Below are 17,805 nucleotides of genomic sequence, written 5' to 3' on the forward strand. Positions count from 1 at the left end.
GTGTGTGTGTGTGTGTGTGTGTGTGTGGCAGACAGATGGATAGGATTCAGCCAAGCACACACACACAAACACACAGACATGCACCCTACAGTATTCATTGAAAACACACGTTAAAAACAAGGAGACACACAAGTAAAAAAAAAAAAAACAAACTGTAAATATACATGTCAGACATGCAGATATGAACTTGGACCGAGACACACACAGATACACACAATCACACACAACACACACACACACACACATACACACACGTACACACACACACACACACACACAAGCACATGGAGTCTGGATGAGCAGAGCACAGTCTGCCCACCTGAGCTGTACTGAACAGGACAAAATGGAGAAGAAAAAAAAACATCTCAAGGAATGGTGTATAGGGGTGTGTGTGTGTGTGTGAGAGAGAGAGAGAGCGAGAGAGAAAGAGAGCAAGAAGCAGATGGAGATCTTCAGTGGCTTAGAAAGGTAGACGATGCCCTCAACAGGCCAAAGATAAAACTACATCTGGAGGAGAAAGAAAGAAAGAAAGAAAGAAAGAAAGAAAGAAAGAAAGAAAGAAAGAAACCATCACATCACACAGACTGTTTAACAACATTATATATTTTATTTTTTTGATCTTAAATCATCTCCTCTCAGTTTTTTTTCCAGAATATATTTAGTTCTACTTGGTTTTTAATCATATAATACTGTGTTGGTTAAAAAGTGTCATAAATTATATTAACATCTGGAATAAAAGTATTAGCAATAAGACATTCACACAACACTTAAAATGTAAAACCAAGATACAGAAATACATAATTAACAATTTAAATACTTTGAGTAATCACAGATCAATGAATTAATTTATGAAATATGCCACCACCAAGGAAAGAACATGAGCCAGGTCAAGTTAATTATATACAGTGTATATATATATATATATATATATATATATATACAGTATATAACACAAAATCACATCACAAAAACAATCAATGTATAATATGAGAAGAACATTTTAATATTTTAACAAATTACAAGTAAACAAACATGCTCAAATAATATTCATAAAATATAGTATTTCTCTGTTGTCACTAAAGATTTACTGAAAAAAGCCAAATTGAATGTTTCAATTGAAACTTTATGAAACTGAAACTTTACATGTGGGAGTCATTTGTAAAGATGTCCGTCCTCAGTGAGAACCAGTGGCCACAGACAGGCTGAAGCCAGTGAAATGACAAAACAGCCAAAAAGCTCTCACTGAAAAAAGAAACTAAAAATAAACAAAAACAAACAATAAGTCCAAAAGAGTTCAGAGAAATGAAACCTCAAACCAGCCTGAAGCCGTAAGCTCAGACCTGAAACAGGTTCAGACCACATCTGGACTGAAGTCACTGTTGTGTCTTACAGTGTCGGCTGCAGACAGAATCAGAGCAGCTGTTTGTTCACATGAACGTCTGTCTCACATCTTTGTGCCTCTTCCCTCTGTTTTCCAGGTGGGCTCTCACAGAGAAGACGGCGGTGGCGTGGGCGGTTTGCGCGGCGGACACTCGATGGCGGGTCAGGTGCCGGTGCCTCAGCTGCCCGTTCAGTCAGCCACCTCGCCAGACCTCAGCCAGCCAGACCCCTACCGCGGTGAGTCCCGACGCGTTCGCACACACACGTCACTTACGCAGCGTTCATGCGCACGTCTTCGCTGTGTGGCAGAATCTTCATCCAGTGAGGAACAACACAGAGAAAGACACAAACAAAGAGTCAGTGATGGACAAACTGCACTGGCATCTGTTGTTTTTGTTCATGGGTCTGTGTGTGTTTCCATGAAGGCACAGGCATCCCACTGCTATCCCATCATGCACTTGTGCACAAACACAAAATATACAGTTCTAACCCAAATGAATACTGTTGCACCATTGTTGTTGTTAATAATAATACAATTAAAGATGGAGTTATTATAGATGAAGAAGAAGGAAAGAAGGAGGATAAAAAGGGGACATAGAAAAGAAAAAGAGGATGAAGAGGACAGAAAAGAGTAAAACAGGACAGAGGACAACACTGAGATCACAGAGGAGAAAGTGTTCAAGGTTAAGGAAAGAGGAAGAGGAAGCACAAATGGAGAGGAAGATGAACAGGAGAAAAAAGTAAAAGTGAAATTTCCAGGGATGGATGAAAAGTAAGAGGAGGAAGTCACCAAATTAAAAAACTAAGAAAATGAAAACAAGAGAAGATAAAGATAAAGAAAGTGATTAGGAAAGATGTACTGTAAAGATGGAAGGAAGAAAAAGAAAATGATCTCAAGAATGCTTAATGGGAAAGGCAAGAGAAAAAAAATTAGAAAAAGAAAAAGAAGAGCAGATGGAAAAAAATATGAGAACAAAAAGTAAAAAACAAAAAGGGAAGAGAAAGAAAATTTAGAATAATAAGAAAAAGAAGTCAAAAAGAAAAGGGTGTGTTGGAAAGGCAGAAATGAAGAAGGTGAGGAAGAAAAAGACAATGTAAAAGAAAGAAATAAAGTAAGTAAGTTACAGATGAGACAAAATGAAGAAGATAGAGAAGGGGGAGGGAAGGGGAAAAGAAGAGAAATAAAATGGTAGTAAGGGAAACAAAAATATATATTTAAAAAAAACAAAAAAACAAAACAGGTGAAGCTGAGGAAACTATCCCAGAATGAGGATCAGAAAGTTCAGATAGGTGAAGAGTCAGATCTCAGCTGGCGAGCCTCGACTTGGGCGCCGGAGCGGAAGAAAAACAGAATAAATATACAGTATGTGTGAGATGGATATGGAGGAGCAAAAGTGTATATGAGTGCGCTGTGGAGCAAATTAGCCCTGAGCTCGTTTTTAAAGGCTGAAAATGAGTCTGCTGGCAGCAAAGTTGAGCCAGCAGCGACCACAGCCAAGTGTGTAATGAGGTGAGAGAGAAAGAAAGAAACACACACACACACACACACACACACACACACACACACACACACACACACACACACCCTCAGCCAGGAGAAGTTGTTCCTTACTCCTGCATCCGTCCATAACTCACACTCTCACACTCATGCTTTTCAGGGTGTGTGGGGGCTGTAAATAAAGGATATTAAAATGTTTTTGGCAGCACAGGCTAATGCACTGGCAGAGCCGCGGCTTCTAAGCTCTCTCCATTTTAAAACAATTATGAACAGTAAACATTTGTATTGTTTTGATAGTATAATATGTTTAGATTTATATTACATTTTACATTTACATCATTCGCTCTCTCTCGCTCAAACAGACTTTATCTCTATAGAAGAAGATGACAGATTTTAATAGTATATACACTGATAAGTAAATTTATATTTATATATTATTTTACATACATAATGTAAATGACTGGTTTACACAAATTGTACAAAGCACTAATCGTACTGAATATGAATCATGAGGTGAGGAATAATCCACGATGAATGTCATTCCCAGGATCCTGGACCGCTGATTTGTCAGAGTACATCATTCTTTCCATTTAACAAACAGGGAAGGAAAGCTTCCAGAAGGTTTCATACTGTAATGTTTTCTCCAGTCTGCAGTTGCAGTTTAAAGCCCCTGAAAATGTGGCTTCAAATGTTTTACTCCTCCAAAACATTAAATATTCATGACGAAGCAATAGCACATCTACAGGCGTCATTTATTGAGTCGAACAATTAAAAACTCATCAAGACTCAAGACTGCGGTTGTGTGGTTTGATCAGGTTTGACAGACAGGCTCTGATTTACAAGTTGCTCAATCCTGATTGGTGGACAGAAGTTTGTCACCTTTTTCCAACTGAGCCCCGCCCACTTCAAACCGGTAAACTGTTTGCTCTTAGTTAATGATCGGAATTTGATTCAGTTTTTAACGGATAGTTTATCATAACAATATACAGCATGTACAGAGACCAGGGCTAAAGATGAAGAACACTGAAATACTAAAGAGTGCAAAAAAACAAAAAAAAAACCTAATGATAATAATGACAGCAACAACATTAATATTAGAAAGAATGATAATAATTAGCTAAAGAAGCTAAACAATTAGATTAGATCTGATTGAGAAAATGTTTGAGAGCCTTTAATGGTTTGCAACTCCTATCCTTTCCTATGTGCAATGCATTGTGGGACAGTAGTTGATTGACAGCCAATTCAGTCTGCATACTGACGTCTTTGGATTTCCTTCTTTTGATCGCTTTTCCAGTCTGATATTTCTGACTGAAAACATGCTTCCAGTTGTATGTAGTCTGGCACTGGGACACAGTTATGGAGAAAACCAGGAAGTTCAGAACCTGTGGGAGGAAAGTGAGACACGTCCTCAGCAGAACTAAAGCTGCATTAACGCAAACTGAGGCGTATCCCCATATACAGTGTTCAGTCTCCTCCGGTGTCAGCTTGCGTCTGCCTGCCTCCACTCAGACATTCAGAGGCACAAAGTGACTTTTCACAGTTTCAGGTCTATTTAAATGCAGCTATTTATGCACAAACACACAGCGATTGTATGGAAGGAGACGCACACACACACACACACACAAATACACACAAACCTAACACAGGCCGTCACTCAAAGCTGCACACAAAATGCCTCCAGTCAGGCAAACGGAGATCCAAAATGGCCGACCGATGTGAGTGTGTGTGTGTGTGCGTGTGCGTGAGTGCACGTGCGTGTGTGTGTGTGTGTGTGTGTGTGTTTTGTGTTGACTGAGATGTTGGCAGCGCCCCAATGTCGGATCCATACAGACGTCAAATAAAGACTGCACTGTTCAGAGGGGAGAGGCAGACACAGGCTTTACGTTTGCACCACAACTCTCCCGTGCCGCCATCTTGGAGGTCGACTTGAGAGTCAGCTGTGTTGACTCTGTCGGCAGAATAGGAAACTACGTATTCTTTCTCTCTTTCGAGCGTTCACATGTTATTTCGGGATCAGTGGTTTGTTTGGTTTTTATTTCTAACAAGTGGAAGCTGATACAGCAAGTGAAGAGCTGAATCAGGTGTTTCAGTGTTATTAATGGATTTTATTCAGATGTAACTGACAGCGATGTTGCAGCCACCAGTTTGCTGACATGTCAGCGTCAGTGGGGGATTCACAGTATCTGTTACTTTGAGTTTCAGCTACTTTTTCCCAAACGGCTGCTGATACTCACTGTTTGGAAGTGAGGCTAGGACACGAATGCAGCATAATGTCCACATGTCATTTGACCAATTAAATAAGGCAGATTTTCTTCCTTTATTTCTGCACCTGCTCCTTTTAAATCAAGCCAGGAGTATGAATGCATCACGTTTCACTGTCACATCACTTTGTACGTTTATTCTTGGGAGTGGAGCCTCAGTTTTTCTCAGAGCTGCCGTGTTCTGCGGCTCCTCTGCTGTAGTCGTCACAACAAGTCCTCACAGGTAAATGAGACCAGAAAAACAAAAAAACAACTCATTTATGATTTCCCTCCGTTACCATGCGGTAAAGGTCTGGTTAAGGCTGTTTGGTCAAGGTAAGGGAAACACTGTGGTAGTTGTTCGGGATGTGATCTGTAGTCAGAGTCAAACTCTTTGTTCCTCCATCTGTTCGCCACCAGTTCCTCCATAAAATGTTTCATTCCTACAACATCATGCAACTTAAAAAACCTAAAAATAACTTGTTTTGAAGTGTTTCAACAAATGGCCATCGCCGTCAGCGAATTTTTGTGAATTCTTTCCTTAAGTTGGAACATTTAACACACACAGCATGATCACGCTACATGTGCCTTTACCACTGAGAAAGATCAGTCAGGGCAGAGGATCTCAAGCCAAATTCAGTCATTTTAATGACGATATTTGCCTTAAAGGGCTTTAAAATCTGTACAGCATGTGACACACCCCCGACCTTAGGGCTAATGGTTTAGAGCTCAGGTCTAACGCTGGTAAAGTAGTAGTTCATACGACGTGCGGCTCGACCGCGTTGGAAGGTAAAAGTGTTTGCAGTTGTTTTGATTGTGCATACTTGAAGCCTGAGTGAAAGCCGGCCATAGAGAGGGGAAGATACGATGTGGTTTGAATAAGAGGGATTACAACGCACATTCTCTCATTCATAGTGTTGCGCCGTTGTGAAGTGACAGAATGGAGAGACTAACACAAGGGAGAAGAGAAAGAGAGAGGTTCAGACCATTGCTCCTCTCTCACCTCTGCACAGTGGGTCGGTCGCAGGGTGAAGAGGGTGTGACTTGTCAGACTGTCAGTTTCTGTAAGTTACTGAACAGGCACCGCCCCCCTCTAACCCGACTCACTTTGGATGTGAAGTGAAAATCTTGAAAACTGAAAACTTTAATGAAGAAAAAAGGAAGAAAATAACAGTTAATGACTATTTAAAACATAAATTAAATTAATTAAGTAAAATTACATATGTCTTAGTGTTAGTTTCAAATTATATGATTTCTAGGCTGCAACTGGCACATGAAGGGATGAAGGGAAGCTACATAAAAACATTTGTACAAACCACTCACTTGCTTTCACATCTCACCGTCTTCATTCAGCCTGTGCAGCTGGCTCAGGTGTCATCATATGACCCACGTGATGATAACAAATGGTCAAGTATTGTACTTATTTGCATACACCTTTTAACCGCCCCCCCCACCCCCCCCCCCTGTCCTCCTCCTGCCAGCTCTGTCCGGAGGCCTTCAGGGCCAGAGCACCTCCTCCGTCAGCTCAGAGATCAAGTCTGAGGACGAGGGGGACGAGAACCTCCTGCAGGACTCAAAGAACCTGGACCCCAAGAAGGAGGACGCCGACAGCAAGGAGCTCAAATCTATTGAGAGGTCAAGATCTAGGTAACCCCACCAACCTCCCAGTTGTTCGCTTCTATCAAACCCCTCAGCTGGGCTGGGACGCATCTTCCCAAAGCACCTCCGGGCTCAGAGACCTTCCTTATTCAACGTGTCATTGATTAATAAAAACTCTCCAGGAGATAGTTCCAGATGTTTTATTTTTTCACAAGGAGTCACAAGGTAGAAATGAACACGTGGCCATCCAGCACCTTCATGGGATAAAATAGAACATTTAGTCATTTTTCTGGAGAAAGATTAACATTAAGATAAGCTGCAGGACATTATAATTTTTGTTTACACATTGTTACTTTGATTTAATTAGATTATATAAATCCTGGATAGCAAATACAAAAACATGTTCAGTTGAGTTCAGTCACTGATGTACCAGACAATAAAGTAAAATAAGCAGTAATTTGTCATTTTTGGAGAGAAAGGACACGTGGAAGGACTTTAGCTCGTGAGTGTTTTGGGAACCAGCCTCTGGACTTTGATGAAGTGACCAAGTGTGATGAGAAGCAGCTAAAAAATCAGTTAATACAGAGACTTCTTGTACGTGAAATGTCCATATCCACCAGGCGTCTCTCTTTTTTTTTTTTAAACATGGCTGCTGTTGATTTTTCTAAATCAAAGGCAGCGCTGTTGAGAGAGAGGAAGAGAGGTTCCTGGTGGACATGAGGCTCCTGGTTGATCCCGTCAGTCTCTCCACGGTCTTGAGCCTGGGTTTAACTGTTTCTCACACAAGAGAGTAGAGCCAACAATCAATATTCTCAAAGAGGTGCTGCCTCACATTCAGGACTGGGAAACAAACACCGACGGAAAAAACACGATTGATGATTATTCCTGCTGAGAAAATGACAAGTCTGCAAAAAATGTTGCTTAACGTGTCTCAAAGGCTTTGATCTCACATTTTATAAACGCTCGCAGTCAGTCAGCTTTCAGTTTGAAACAATGAAAACAGTGAAGTGTTGGTTTCCCGTCCTGTGTGCAGCTGAGCAGCCTTCATCCCTCCAACGATAAACATGAAACAGTTTATCAGGTTTAACTTTCACCTGGAGGAAGACTGAAATCAGACACATTTGGATCCCAAACCCAGAGATTGTTCATGATGGTGGTGGTCATGATGATGATGATGATGATGATGATGATGATGATGATGATGATGATGATGATGATGATGATGATTAAAATGGTTTTGATGATGAAAATAAGAAGCATACAATAGATGAAAACTGTTGCCCCTGCTGTGGTACAGGGTTTGGGAATGTATCGTGTGATCCAGCAGACGTCATGGTTCACTGTGTGTTTTCTCGTCTTATTGACCTCGTGCAACGTTTCCTATTCTTGCATTTTCTCTCTTATATTGCCAGCTACAGTCAAAGGGGAACTCCGTTGCATATGTGCAAACAGCTGTATAAAAGCCTCTGTGTCTCCAGAGGGAGCTGTGTGGAATCTGATAAATGTCCTCAAGTGACGCCACCTGAGACGGCGTCAGTTGAAGACAGTTTGACAAAGGAGTTTACCAGACCTCTGCAGCCTACTCATCTCTAGCACAGACATAGTCATAGGTTCAGTAGAGAAATCTTTTAAACATAAGTAAAAATTCTAAGATGGCATCACACAACCATGTTCACCATAGAGAAGGATTTAGCTACAACTAGCTCAGCTAGCTTAGTTTATGTTGCAGCAGTAGCTTAATGTTTTTTGATTGTTTTTGACTACTGCGATGTCTAATAATAATAACAACAATAATAATAATAATGATAATAATGATACTAATAATAATAATAATACTCTCATTCTGTACAGAAAGTAATGGACAGTGAAAAGGCAACCAGGTGAACTAACAAACAAAGGATCTACAAGGCCAGACATCTGCCATCACCAAATTCTCATGTTTCATATATCAAATAAATATAACTGTTATCATCAACACTGGTAGATACACACACCCCTATAGCAAAGCCATAGAAAACCCTGCTGAGTGTGATAGTATGACTAAATCTAAATGAGTCCCTGCTGTGACTCTATGTTAAGGATAAAAAAAATATTGTATTACCACATTCAGACAACTTCTGTTATGATGCCATATTATTTTAAATATTGTATATAAAGTCCAACAGCTCCAGTGATGTAGACATGAGAAAATTGTGTCCCTCACTGTAGAGTAAGCCGTATGTAATGAATAATGAGTGAAGGAGGTGTTGGGTCTGAGCACCCAGCATGAACTGACCGGGCTGCAGACCCCTAAGCTTTGTAACTGTGTAGTGCTGTGACCAGAGAAACAGTAAAGCATGTCAATTAAAACACATGTACTCTGTGATTGGCTGTGTTGAACCACAAAACCAGCCGGAAAGACAGTTTAAGCAGGTAGAAAGCTGACGTCTCTCCTACTAAGACAATAATGTAATAGGATTTAGCTATGCTCCTGAAAATAGTCTCAACTCTGATAAAAGTAAAGCTAAAATCATAAATGAAGGGGAACAGAGTCCAGTTAATACATTTAAATGAATGTGTATATCTCTTAAACTTTAGTGACTGTACTAAACTCTGATTCATTCCTTTCTTCTACACAGAGTAAAGTCACTAAACTCCCTTTAAAACGAGAGACCATTCTATTCTTTGTGAAACACTGCCTGTGACCTGTGAAATATCATGTTAGCATGACACATGGCACATTGGCCCCTTTTATATTATAACCCAGTTATTTTCTCACTTGATAAATCATGTCTTAAAAGTCACTAAGTTGTACAATGATACAGCATCTCCTGCAGGTTTGTGTTAATATCAGACTCCACACAGAAATATAAACTGAGCCTCAGATCCTTTCCTTCCTCATCCTCATCCCCCGTGTTCTCTCCTCTTTCTCCTCCTCGTCCTCGTCATTGGTCATCGTAGCAACAACGACGATGAAGACCTGTCTCCGGAGCAGAAGATGGAGAGAGAGAGGGAACGGAGGATGGCCAACAACGCGCGGGAGCGCCTGCGCGTCCGCGACATCAACGAGGCGTTCAAGGAGCTGGGCAGGATGGTCCAGCTGCACCTGAAGAGCGACAAACCTCAGACCAAGTTACTGATCCTGCACCAGGCCGTGGCCGTCATCCTCAGTCTGGAGCAGCAAGTGCGAGGTCAGTTTCAAATGAAGACACAAGACTGACTGTCTGTTAAGTTGAATCAAGTTTCAGTCAGATGCCATCGCAAATGCAGTGACACACCCTCATCCGGACCAGTATTCTGGCTGCTATCAGAGTTGAAAAGCTTTACAAGTTATTTACAATGCATCTTTTTAAATTCTGTCTGAGCCACCAAAGGCTTCGTCTTTACAAACTCATTCTGAACAGCTAAGCTTTGTTGAAACTCTCAGAACTTTATTTTAAATTGTAGTAGAGGTTCTTCAACATATCTGGAATGTTTCCATCACATGGAGGGATGCAGCTATTACAAACATGGAGTCTGGATTTTGAATATTTCACTGATGGAAACATCACATAGATTTAATGACGAGCCAGAAATGTGAGAAACGTTCCTTTATTCAAACTTTAAAGCTGCTTAAGGAAAATGTAAGCTGAAAGTCAGGGTTGGAGAGGTTAAGGCTAAGACTGCAGTACATGTAGTGCTCCAGCATCTCCAGGAGAGGGCAGCAGCAGCACCTGTTGATTGTGTTGGACCAGGCTGAAGTTTTTTGGCTTTTTGGCTTGAGTCTCACTGCTGAGTTAGAGATCCAGGTGGAAGAACAGCTCTCTGAAAAGAAAGAGAAAAAGACACAATTTTGACATGATAATAACAGGTCTCCTTCTCTTTCTCCTCCCAGAGCGAAACCTGAACCCCAAGGCGGCCTGTCTGAAGCGCCGTGAGGAGGAGAAGGTGACTGTGACGTCGGACGGGACTCCCCTCTCGCTGGCCGCCGCGCACCATGCCGCCGCCGCCATGGGCGATGGGTCAAACCCCATGGGACAAATGTAAAACGCAGCAACATCTCCTCCCCCCCTGAATGGTCAGAAGATTTCACTTATAAACTAATCTGCTGTTGTACCTTTAAGTCAAACCAAAGAATCCTGATTTAGAAACCAGTTCAGAAACTTTAATCATTTTATAAACCCCATCACTTGCCATCAGATTGGAAACCACAGGCAAACAAAACAAGCCTCCCATGAAAATAAGATGATGTTACTAGTGTATATATATAATTTTCATATTTGTACATTTTAATATACATTTCAATTCCATTTAATAAATTGGAAAAAGGGAATTCCTGTCATCTCAAATGATGGATAGGCCATAAATTGTCCATTAGTTGTCTGAGATCCATTGATGTGTTGTCTGTGTATGATTTAACCATTTCATTCCTGCAGAATAGAGCTGCAGGAAGGTACTATTTGAAATTTAATTCAGTTTTTTATCACAAAACCAAAATATAAAGTGATCAATTTTATTGGGACAAGTGCACTAAGCTGGTCAGGAAAATAGTGGTTGGGAAAAACAACACGTCCTGTTTGGTGTCCAACTTTCAATATAAAAGAGAAAAATATGAGAGAACTGCTCCCAGCAAAAAGGTCCCTAAATAAAAGTTAACCAAAAAGCAGATATGTTCATGTTTAAGTATTGCATCATAAAACTGAGAGCTCAGATTTGATTTCATTCATTTTATATAAATTTATATATATAAATGTATATAAATCTATATATATATATATATATATATATATATAGAGAGAGAGATTTATATATGTAATTTATCTATCATACAGGTAATAAATAAATTAGTTTTAAATAGATCTGCCTCAAAAAGGTAGTTAAAACGTACACAGACAACATATAGATTATTTGAACTAATTTGTAGTTCAGTTCCTGACAGTTAAAGTCTGGCAGAGCTGAAACTGTGGCTGGCTAAAAATACAGGAGTTAGTTTCTGTCTGGTCTGGGTACATTTTAACAACAGATTGGCAGTAAGTGTGATTTTAATGTCTGTAATGTGTGACTGTGTTTGTCGCTGCTTTTTACTGGAAATGTGTCATTTGTGTTCTTGGCTCTACAACTGTGCTTTCTCTCAACAGTCAGTCAGCGTGTTTGTGTTTGCATGTGACTCGAGTTAAATGTGTAATAGAGCTTGTTTTCTAATGTTCTGTAGCCTTGAGGTATCAGAAGGTCCTTGATTAGGATCAGGCCTGAGACAAAACCACAAATGGTTTCTTATCTGGGAAAGCTTCACAGTGAAAGACTCATTCTCAACATATTATTGACCTTACAAGGAAGCGGACCAAAAATGACCAAAATCTGTGCCCCAAGGAAGCTTTGTCATTCAGCGCTTAGCATAACTTAGCATCTCCTTAAGGAGTTGTGCAGTGTTTTAGTAGAGGAGGACATGAATACATTCTTGATTATGATTTTCCAAATCATACATCAGTGTTGACTTCCCACTGATTTCATTTCTACGAAAACAAACATTTAGGGAACTTGTTTTGTCTCTTTTACATTTAAGTCACAGATAAGGGAAGAAATGCTCCTCTGTGGTGCATTCAGCAAACTCCATCACAAACATCCAAAATCTATTTATCTGTTGCTGAAAAAATCTACAGATACAATATATGTGACACAAATTTGGCTGTAATCTGTAAGTTTCCACAACATAGTTCAATGGATGTTTTGAAGCAGTGGTATTGATTTATCATATGACTTTGGTCATTCTGTTTCTGCTCAGCAACAAACCAATGTTATGTATCGTCCAACTGATTTTGGAGGGTCCTTGAATGCACCAACAAGGAGGGTTTTCAAGATGATGTTTCTATCACTAGTCGGAGCAAAAATTATTTTAGGAGCTACTGACTGGAACATCATTATGGAAATTCCAGGTCACCGGAGGATGAATCCTAATTATTTGGTTGTTCATGACCTTTCCTCTGGTATCACCATCAGTTCAGAATGTCCACTTGTACAACAGAAACACTAAATATTCCAATATGTAGCCTTATTATATTGAGCATATTCATGCTCCCCAGAAGATAAACTCTTTCTGGTTTTGGCACTCCATGAGTTTTTTTTCGCTAATGACGGGACAAACTTGATACTTTTAGCCCTATTGTTGGTGTAGGTTGTAATAAAAACCGCAACCACTAAGGCTTTAGAGTTAAGATAAACAAATCTTTTTCCATGAGCTTGTTTGTCTGTGCAATGTACTAATTTCCTTTTCCTCCATTTCTTTATTGTGCTCTTTCTGCCTCCAGGTCTAAGGTGCCAGAGTTCATCAAGATGATGAGTGACCACTTCCTCTGACGGCGTTTCCATGACAACCCAGCAATCTATCAAACCTGTTGTTGCTTCAGCCTGACCAATCAGATCAGCCTCTTTCTCTCCTCTCATCTGTCGTCTCTGATCCTCTTCTTCGCCTTTGTCTCCTTCTCCCGTCGAGAACTCAAACTGCAGAGTCACATTAGTCGCTTTCATCACTTTGCATCTCCAGCTGAAGTGAACTGGATGCTACTTTGTGGAGACGTTAAAACGGCCGCTGTAACATGGCTGCTACAAAGTGGCAGTTAATGGGAGCTTTTCACACGAAGTGACAGCAATGGACAAAAGTCTTTGGAATCACATCATCCAAGAAATTCTTCTTGTACTACTTGTTTTATCAGCATTCCCAGTTTTAAAGAACAAAAGGGTTCTATATATATATAAATATATATAGTATATATATATGAGAAAAGGAAAAAATGATGAAAACTTGTTTAAAAAAAGTGCAACTGGATGCGGGCAGTGAGGAGGCTAGGGGGTTGGAGAGCGCTTTTCAGAATGGAACAAAACATATCACAAAGTGTTTAAGAGATTTTTTTTCTTTTTTAAAGCAACATTGCGCAGCTGTTGTTGAATGCAGCCTTGGCGCATCTCTGACTGAATGGCAATCTAACGCCACACTGTGGATGAAGCTGTGCCTGATCTCCTCTTGGATGCAAACCAGTCAGATAGATACACACGGAGAAACAAAGCAAACAAAACAGGACAAAGAAAAAGAACAGGAAATTTCCAGGAAGTATCACAGACGCAGGCTGCACAATCACACATCCCCTTACAAACCACACATCTTCAAGTATAAATTAACCTGAGGAAGAGATTAGGACGCAAAATATGTTGTGACCCAACTGCTTTTCAGAGTTGAGTGATCTGAACAAAAGTTAAGCTAACAAATGCTTTTTGACTATCATAGATGCCTAGAAATAAGCAGGAAACAGGGGCAACACATTCTTCCCCTTCTAATGCATTCCCTCCTAAACATTTAGATTGTAAGTGTAAAACAAATATGAATATTTCTGTTTATGTATTTTCATTGGACTTTCATGCTAATAGCAACGTTGACTTTCTTCAGACTGCAAAATGGTAAGAATGGATAGGTTTTTAGTGTGAACACAAATACAGAAACTTCAGCTGGCTCGTGTGTATCTACTGGGAGGAAGAGAGTACTAAGAGGATCAATCATTGAATCAATTAATCAGTCAATCAATGAGTGACTCCAGGGGGTTTGGGATGTTCAAATTATTGAAGGCAGAGGAATTACCGGCAAAAGTCATGCAGTAATGCAAAAGTGTACTTCTAAATGCGGCAGAAAGGCAAGGCTTTTCTTGACATCTTCATCTGAGATTGTTGTTGAAGGTTTGTAGGGCAGAAATCAAATCGTCACAAATCAAGGTTCTTTGTCGGATATTCCACAGCATTTGCAGAGCAGCTAGAGTTTGAGACTAGTGTTCAAACCTTTCCTGAAATTGAAGGATTACAAATCAAGGAAAAGACAGATAGATGGATGGGCGGATGAGAGGGAAGAGGGCTGGACTGAGCACTGACGTGAATTCTATTCCATGTTTAGCACATTCCCTGAATCACAATCGCTCTACTTGAATCCAGTGCTCCCGGGGTCCTGAAGGCCTGAACTACAGGATGTGGGGGAGTCATGGAGGGGGAAAGCAGGATTGAGGCAGGCCATCATCCTGAGGAGTTAGAGCTCGAGGGAGAGAAAGACAAACTGAGAAGCCAGAGGTGTTGACACTGCAGGGGAAGCAAGGGAACAATCATTGGGGTGAGGGGTGTATGATTTTCTACTGGGGGCCAAGCAGCAGTAGTCAAAGCATTCCTGTATTGGATTCACTAGATTCCCTCATTTCCTGGTTTAGTGCCTGTCCAATCATAACCCTAAACCTCTAACCCTAATTTCAGGCTTCTCCCCAGCCCCAAGTACCAACCTTGGGGGGGGACTTTCTGATTGACACTTTGTGTTTGGCAAAATAAAGGACGAGTCCATATCATTGATGAGGTGTCTGTTGCTGCAAGCATTTGCAAAGTCTCATTGAACTTCTTCAAGTTCCATTGCAGTCCTTGTTATGTTTCACTTGATGGTGTTGCAGTGATGATTGAATAGGAACTGGAATAGTCTCTATTTTTCTGATGCAAACAACAATTGGTGTTCCTGTATGTCAGCAGACTCTGGCTCATATATTACAGCCAGATTAGGCAAAGTTTTAAAGTTTCAGATTTTGGATAATTTGGCCAATATCAGCCACATCTAGCAGCCCTCAGAACAAATTAGGCCGCTGTTGGGCCCAGTCATTTTGCTCATCTTGGTTTGGTCAAGACGCAGGAAAATTCAGAACGTTCATAACAAATATGCCGTTTTGAATCAACTGAAACCAGATCAGTGGTCTACATCTGAGAGAGGTCCAATCCAGAATCCTAACCAGTAATATCCCGTCAGAATTAAGTGCGAAGACTTAACCAAGTTTTTTGGGTAGTTCTATGATCGTCATGATTTCTGAGTGATACAGGTTTGGGAAAGTCAGGATCAGGACAAGGTGGGAGACAAAAGTCATGACTGCAAGCAGGTGGAACCAGAGAGGTCAGGAGGAAAAGTTTAAGGCAACAACATCCTTTGTTTTCTGGTGTCAGTCTGAAAGTCCTCTTTCACCCTCACCCCAAGTTAAACCCTTTTCAGTCCAGGCCTATGTTTAATCCCAAGTCCCAGTACTGTCTTCTCTGCTGACCCTAGCCTTATTAGCCCTGAACGAGAGTCCTAGCCCCTCTCCCAAGCCTCTTGCCCCACCTAAGCGGTCCCACAGATGCAATTTGAACATTCACACTTCTACCAATGTGCCTTTTTAGAGTTCATATCATTCGAGTTACCAGAGGAGGACATTTACCTGGTCTTTTAATAGGATGCAAGCTTAGGGAAACCTGTTCTTAGTCGTTAGGTTCTATGCAGTCAGGTTTTTTACCAGACCTGGGAATTTAAAAAAAGCTAAAAAGGAAAAAAAAGTATTTTTTGGATAAAAAACAAAACTGTATTTAATGTACTGTACGCTTATATGTAAGTAGACAGCGTGTTCTGGCTTTAAGCCAATGGGACAGACGCTTGATTTAGCAAGACGAGCCCCCGTCCCAGTCCTCCCCGTCCCCCCAAGTCCTCCATAACCCCCAAACCTCACTTTCCTGTTCCAAGCCCCATCCCTGTTTCCATGGTGAACAACGCGTCTCTTCTTGTATTATAGCTTATCAGCTTTTTATCAATATTTGATCGGCTTGACCGTAAGCCAATGTAGTCTTCAGTACAAAGTGTGTGGTTGTATGTTGTAAAACAGATTTTCTTTCTTTTCTCTCTCTCTCTCTTTCTCTCTCTCTCTCTCTCTCTCTCTCTCTCTCTCTCTATCTCTCTCTCTCTCGCTCCGTTTTTTAAGAAGAATCTTTTCTCTTATTACTTTTTCTTTGTCTGTTCTGGTTTACATGTCTATTACAGAAAATGTAAAAAACAAAACAAAAACAAAAACAAAAAAAACAATACAATTCTCTGTCCGACAGCATTGTTCTCTGTCGGTGGTCATTTTGACGCGGTTAAAATCCTACCCAATCAAAAGGAAGGCACGGAAACTGGAAAAGAATCTATTTGAATAAATCAATCTATATATAAATGTACAAAAAATATATACGATATATAAGGAGGGTGCCGTTTTCTGTTATTTTTTTATTTTCTGTTGCAAAGTGTTTGCTTGGGGAGGAATTATTTTCTCAAAGACTGAACTGGCAGAAGTTGGCGAGGCCCCTCAGTGTTATAAATTTTCAACTGACTTTGTTGTGTTCTCTGTTGTTGCCATGACAACACCCTCTGACTAGTACGGCACCCTGCGCAGGACAAAATGGGACTGGAGTACCATCAGCTCCATTCACTGCTATATATCCAAGGCAACAACACACAGACGTTTGTAAATTGTATGCAACAAAATGGCAAACTTTACCATTATTTTGAAATTGTGTATGTAAAAGTTATATTTTTACATGTAGACTGTTGTTATTTTGTGTTTTAGAAATATGTTGTATCGGTTTTTTTGTTAAAAGATGAAAAAAGTAAAATTCAGTGTGTGTTGAAAAAAAATGTGTCACATTGAAAATGTAGTGAGGTCAAAAGTTCCAAAATCTTTTTTTTTTTCTTTATTATTTTTCTTTCTTTTTTTTTTACATTTGTTTATATCTGTGGGGAACATTTTGAGGGTTGAAGGGAGGAATCATAAATCATAAAAGATATATGATATTTGTTTAATTCTCATGCCTCATGACATTACCATTTTTAATTGTATTTTTTGCAGAGAAATGTGTAAATAGTCATAAAACATTTTCTGTGGGGTTTCTGTGGGGTGAGGGCTTGCCAGTGAGAGCGATGATCATGATGATGAACTTGTTTTGAGGTTTAGTGAGGTTGTATTCGTCCGGTTACAGTAGCCAGGTGCCAACTTTAAGTTTCGGTCAGTGGTGCTCAGTACTGTATGTTGTTTTGGTTGCCAACCATCTGAGGTGTAAGTCAAATTATGGTCTTTGCTTGCACCGAGAATCACTCCTGTCAGAGCCGGCACAAGCCATTTTTGGGGAAGTGTAAAGGATTTCTTATGAGTTAATACAATCATTTAGAGAAAACGAAAACAACTTTTAAACCTAAAAGAAGTATTCTGTAAAATGTTTTTCTTACTTAACATTCAAACTATATATTATTAAAAAACACATGATACCAGAACTCTAAAATACACT

At 40.1% G+C, this 17,805-nt stretch overlaps 1 protein-coding gene across 1 annotated transcript in view; it reads left to right on the top strand.

Annotated features, from left to right (window-relative positions):
• The window catches only part of tcf4 (transcription factor 4), an 87,631-nt gene extending 71,201 nt beyond the window's left edge, over nt 1-16,430 (top strand). The window contains exons 9-13 of the mRNA XM_022744632.1: nt 1,479-1,617; nt 6,600-6,753; nt 9,658-9,887; nt 10,571-10,718; nt 12,981-16,430. Coding sequence (XP_022600353.1) covers nt 1,479-1,617; nt 6,600-6,753; nt 9,658-9,887; nt 10,571-10,718; nt 12,981-13,029 — 720 coding nt within the window. The 3' untranslated portion in view covers nt 13,030-16,430. The remainder of the gene's footprint in view (nt 1-1,478; nt 1,618-6,599; nt 6,754-9,657; nt 9,888-10,570; nt 10,719-12,980) is intronic.
• Nucleotides 16,431-17,805: the final 1,375 nt, after the last annotated feature.

This window comes from Seriola dumerili, unplaced genomic scaffold (assembly GCF_002260705.1).
Source record: "Seriola dumerili isolate Sdu_G_001 unplaced genomic scaffold, Sdu_1.0 BDQW01000081.1, whole genome shotgun sequence".
Classification (NCBI taxonomy): domain Eukaryota; kingdom Metazoa; phylum Chordata; class Actinopteri; order Carangiformes; family Carangidae; genus Seriola; species Seriola dumerili.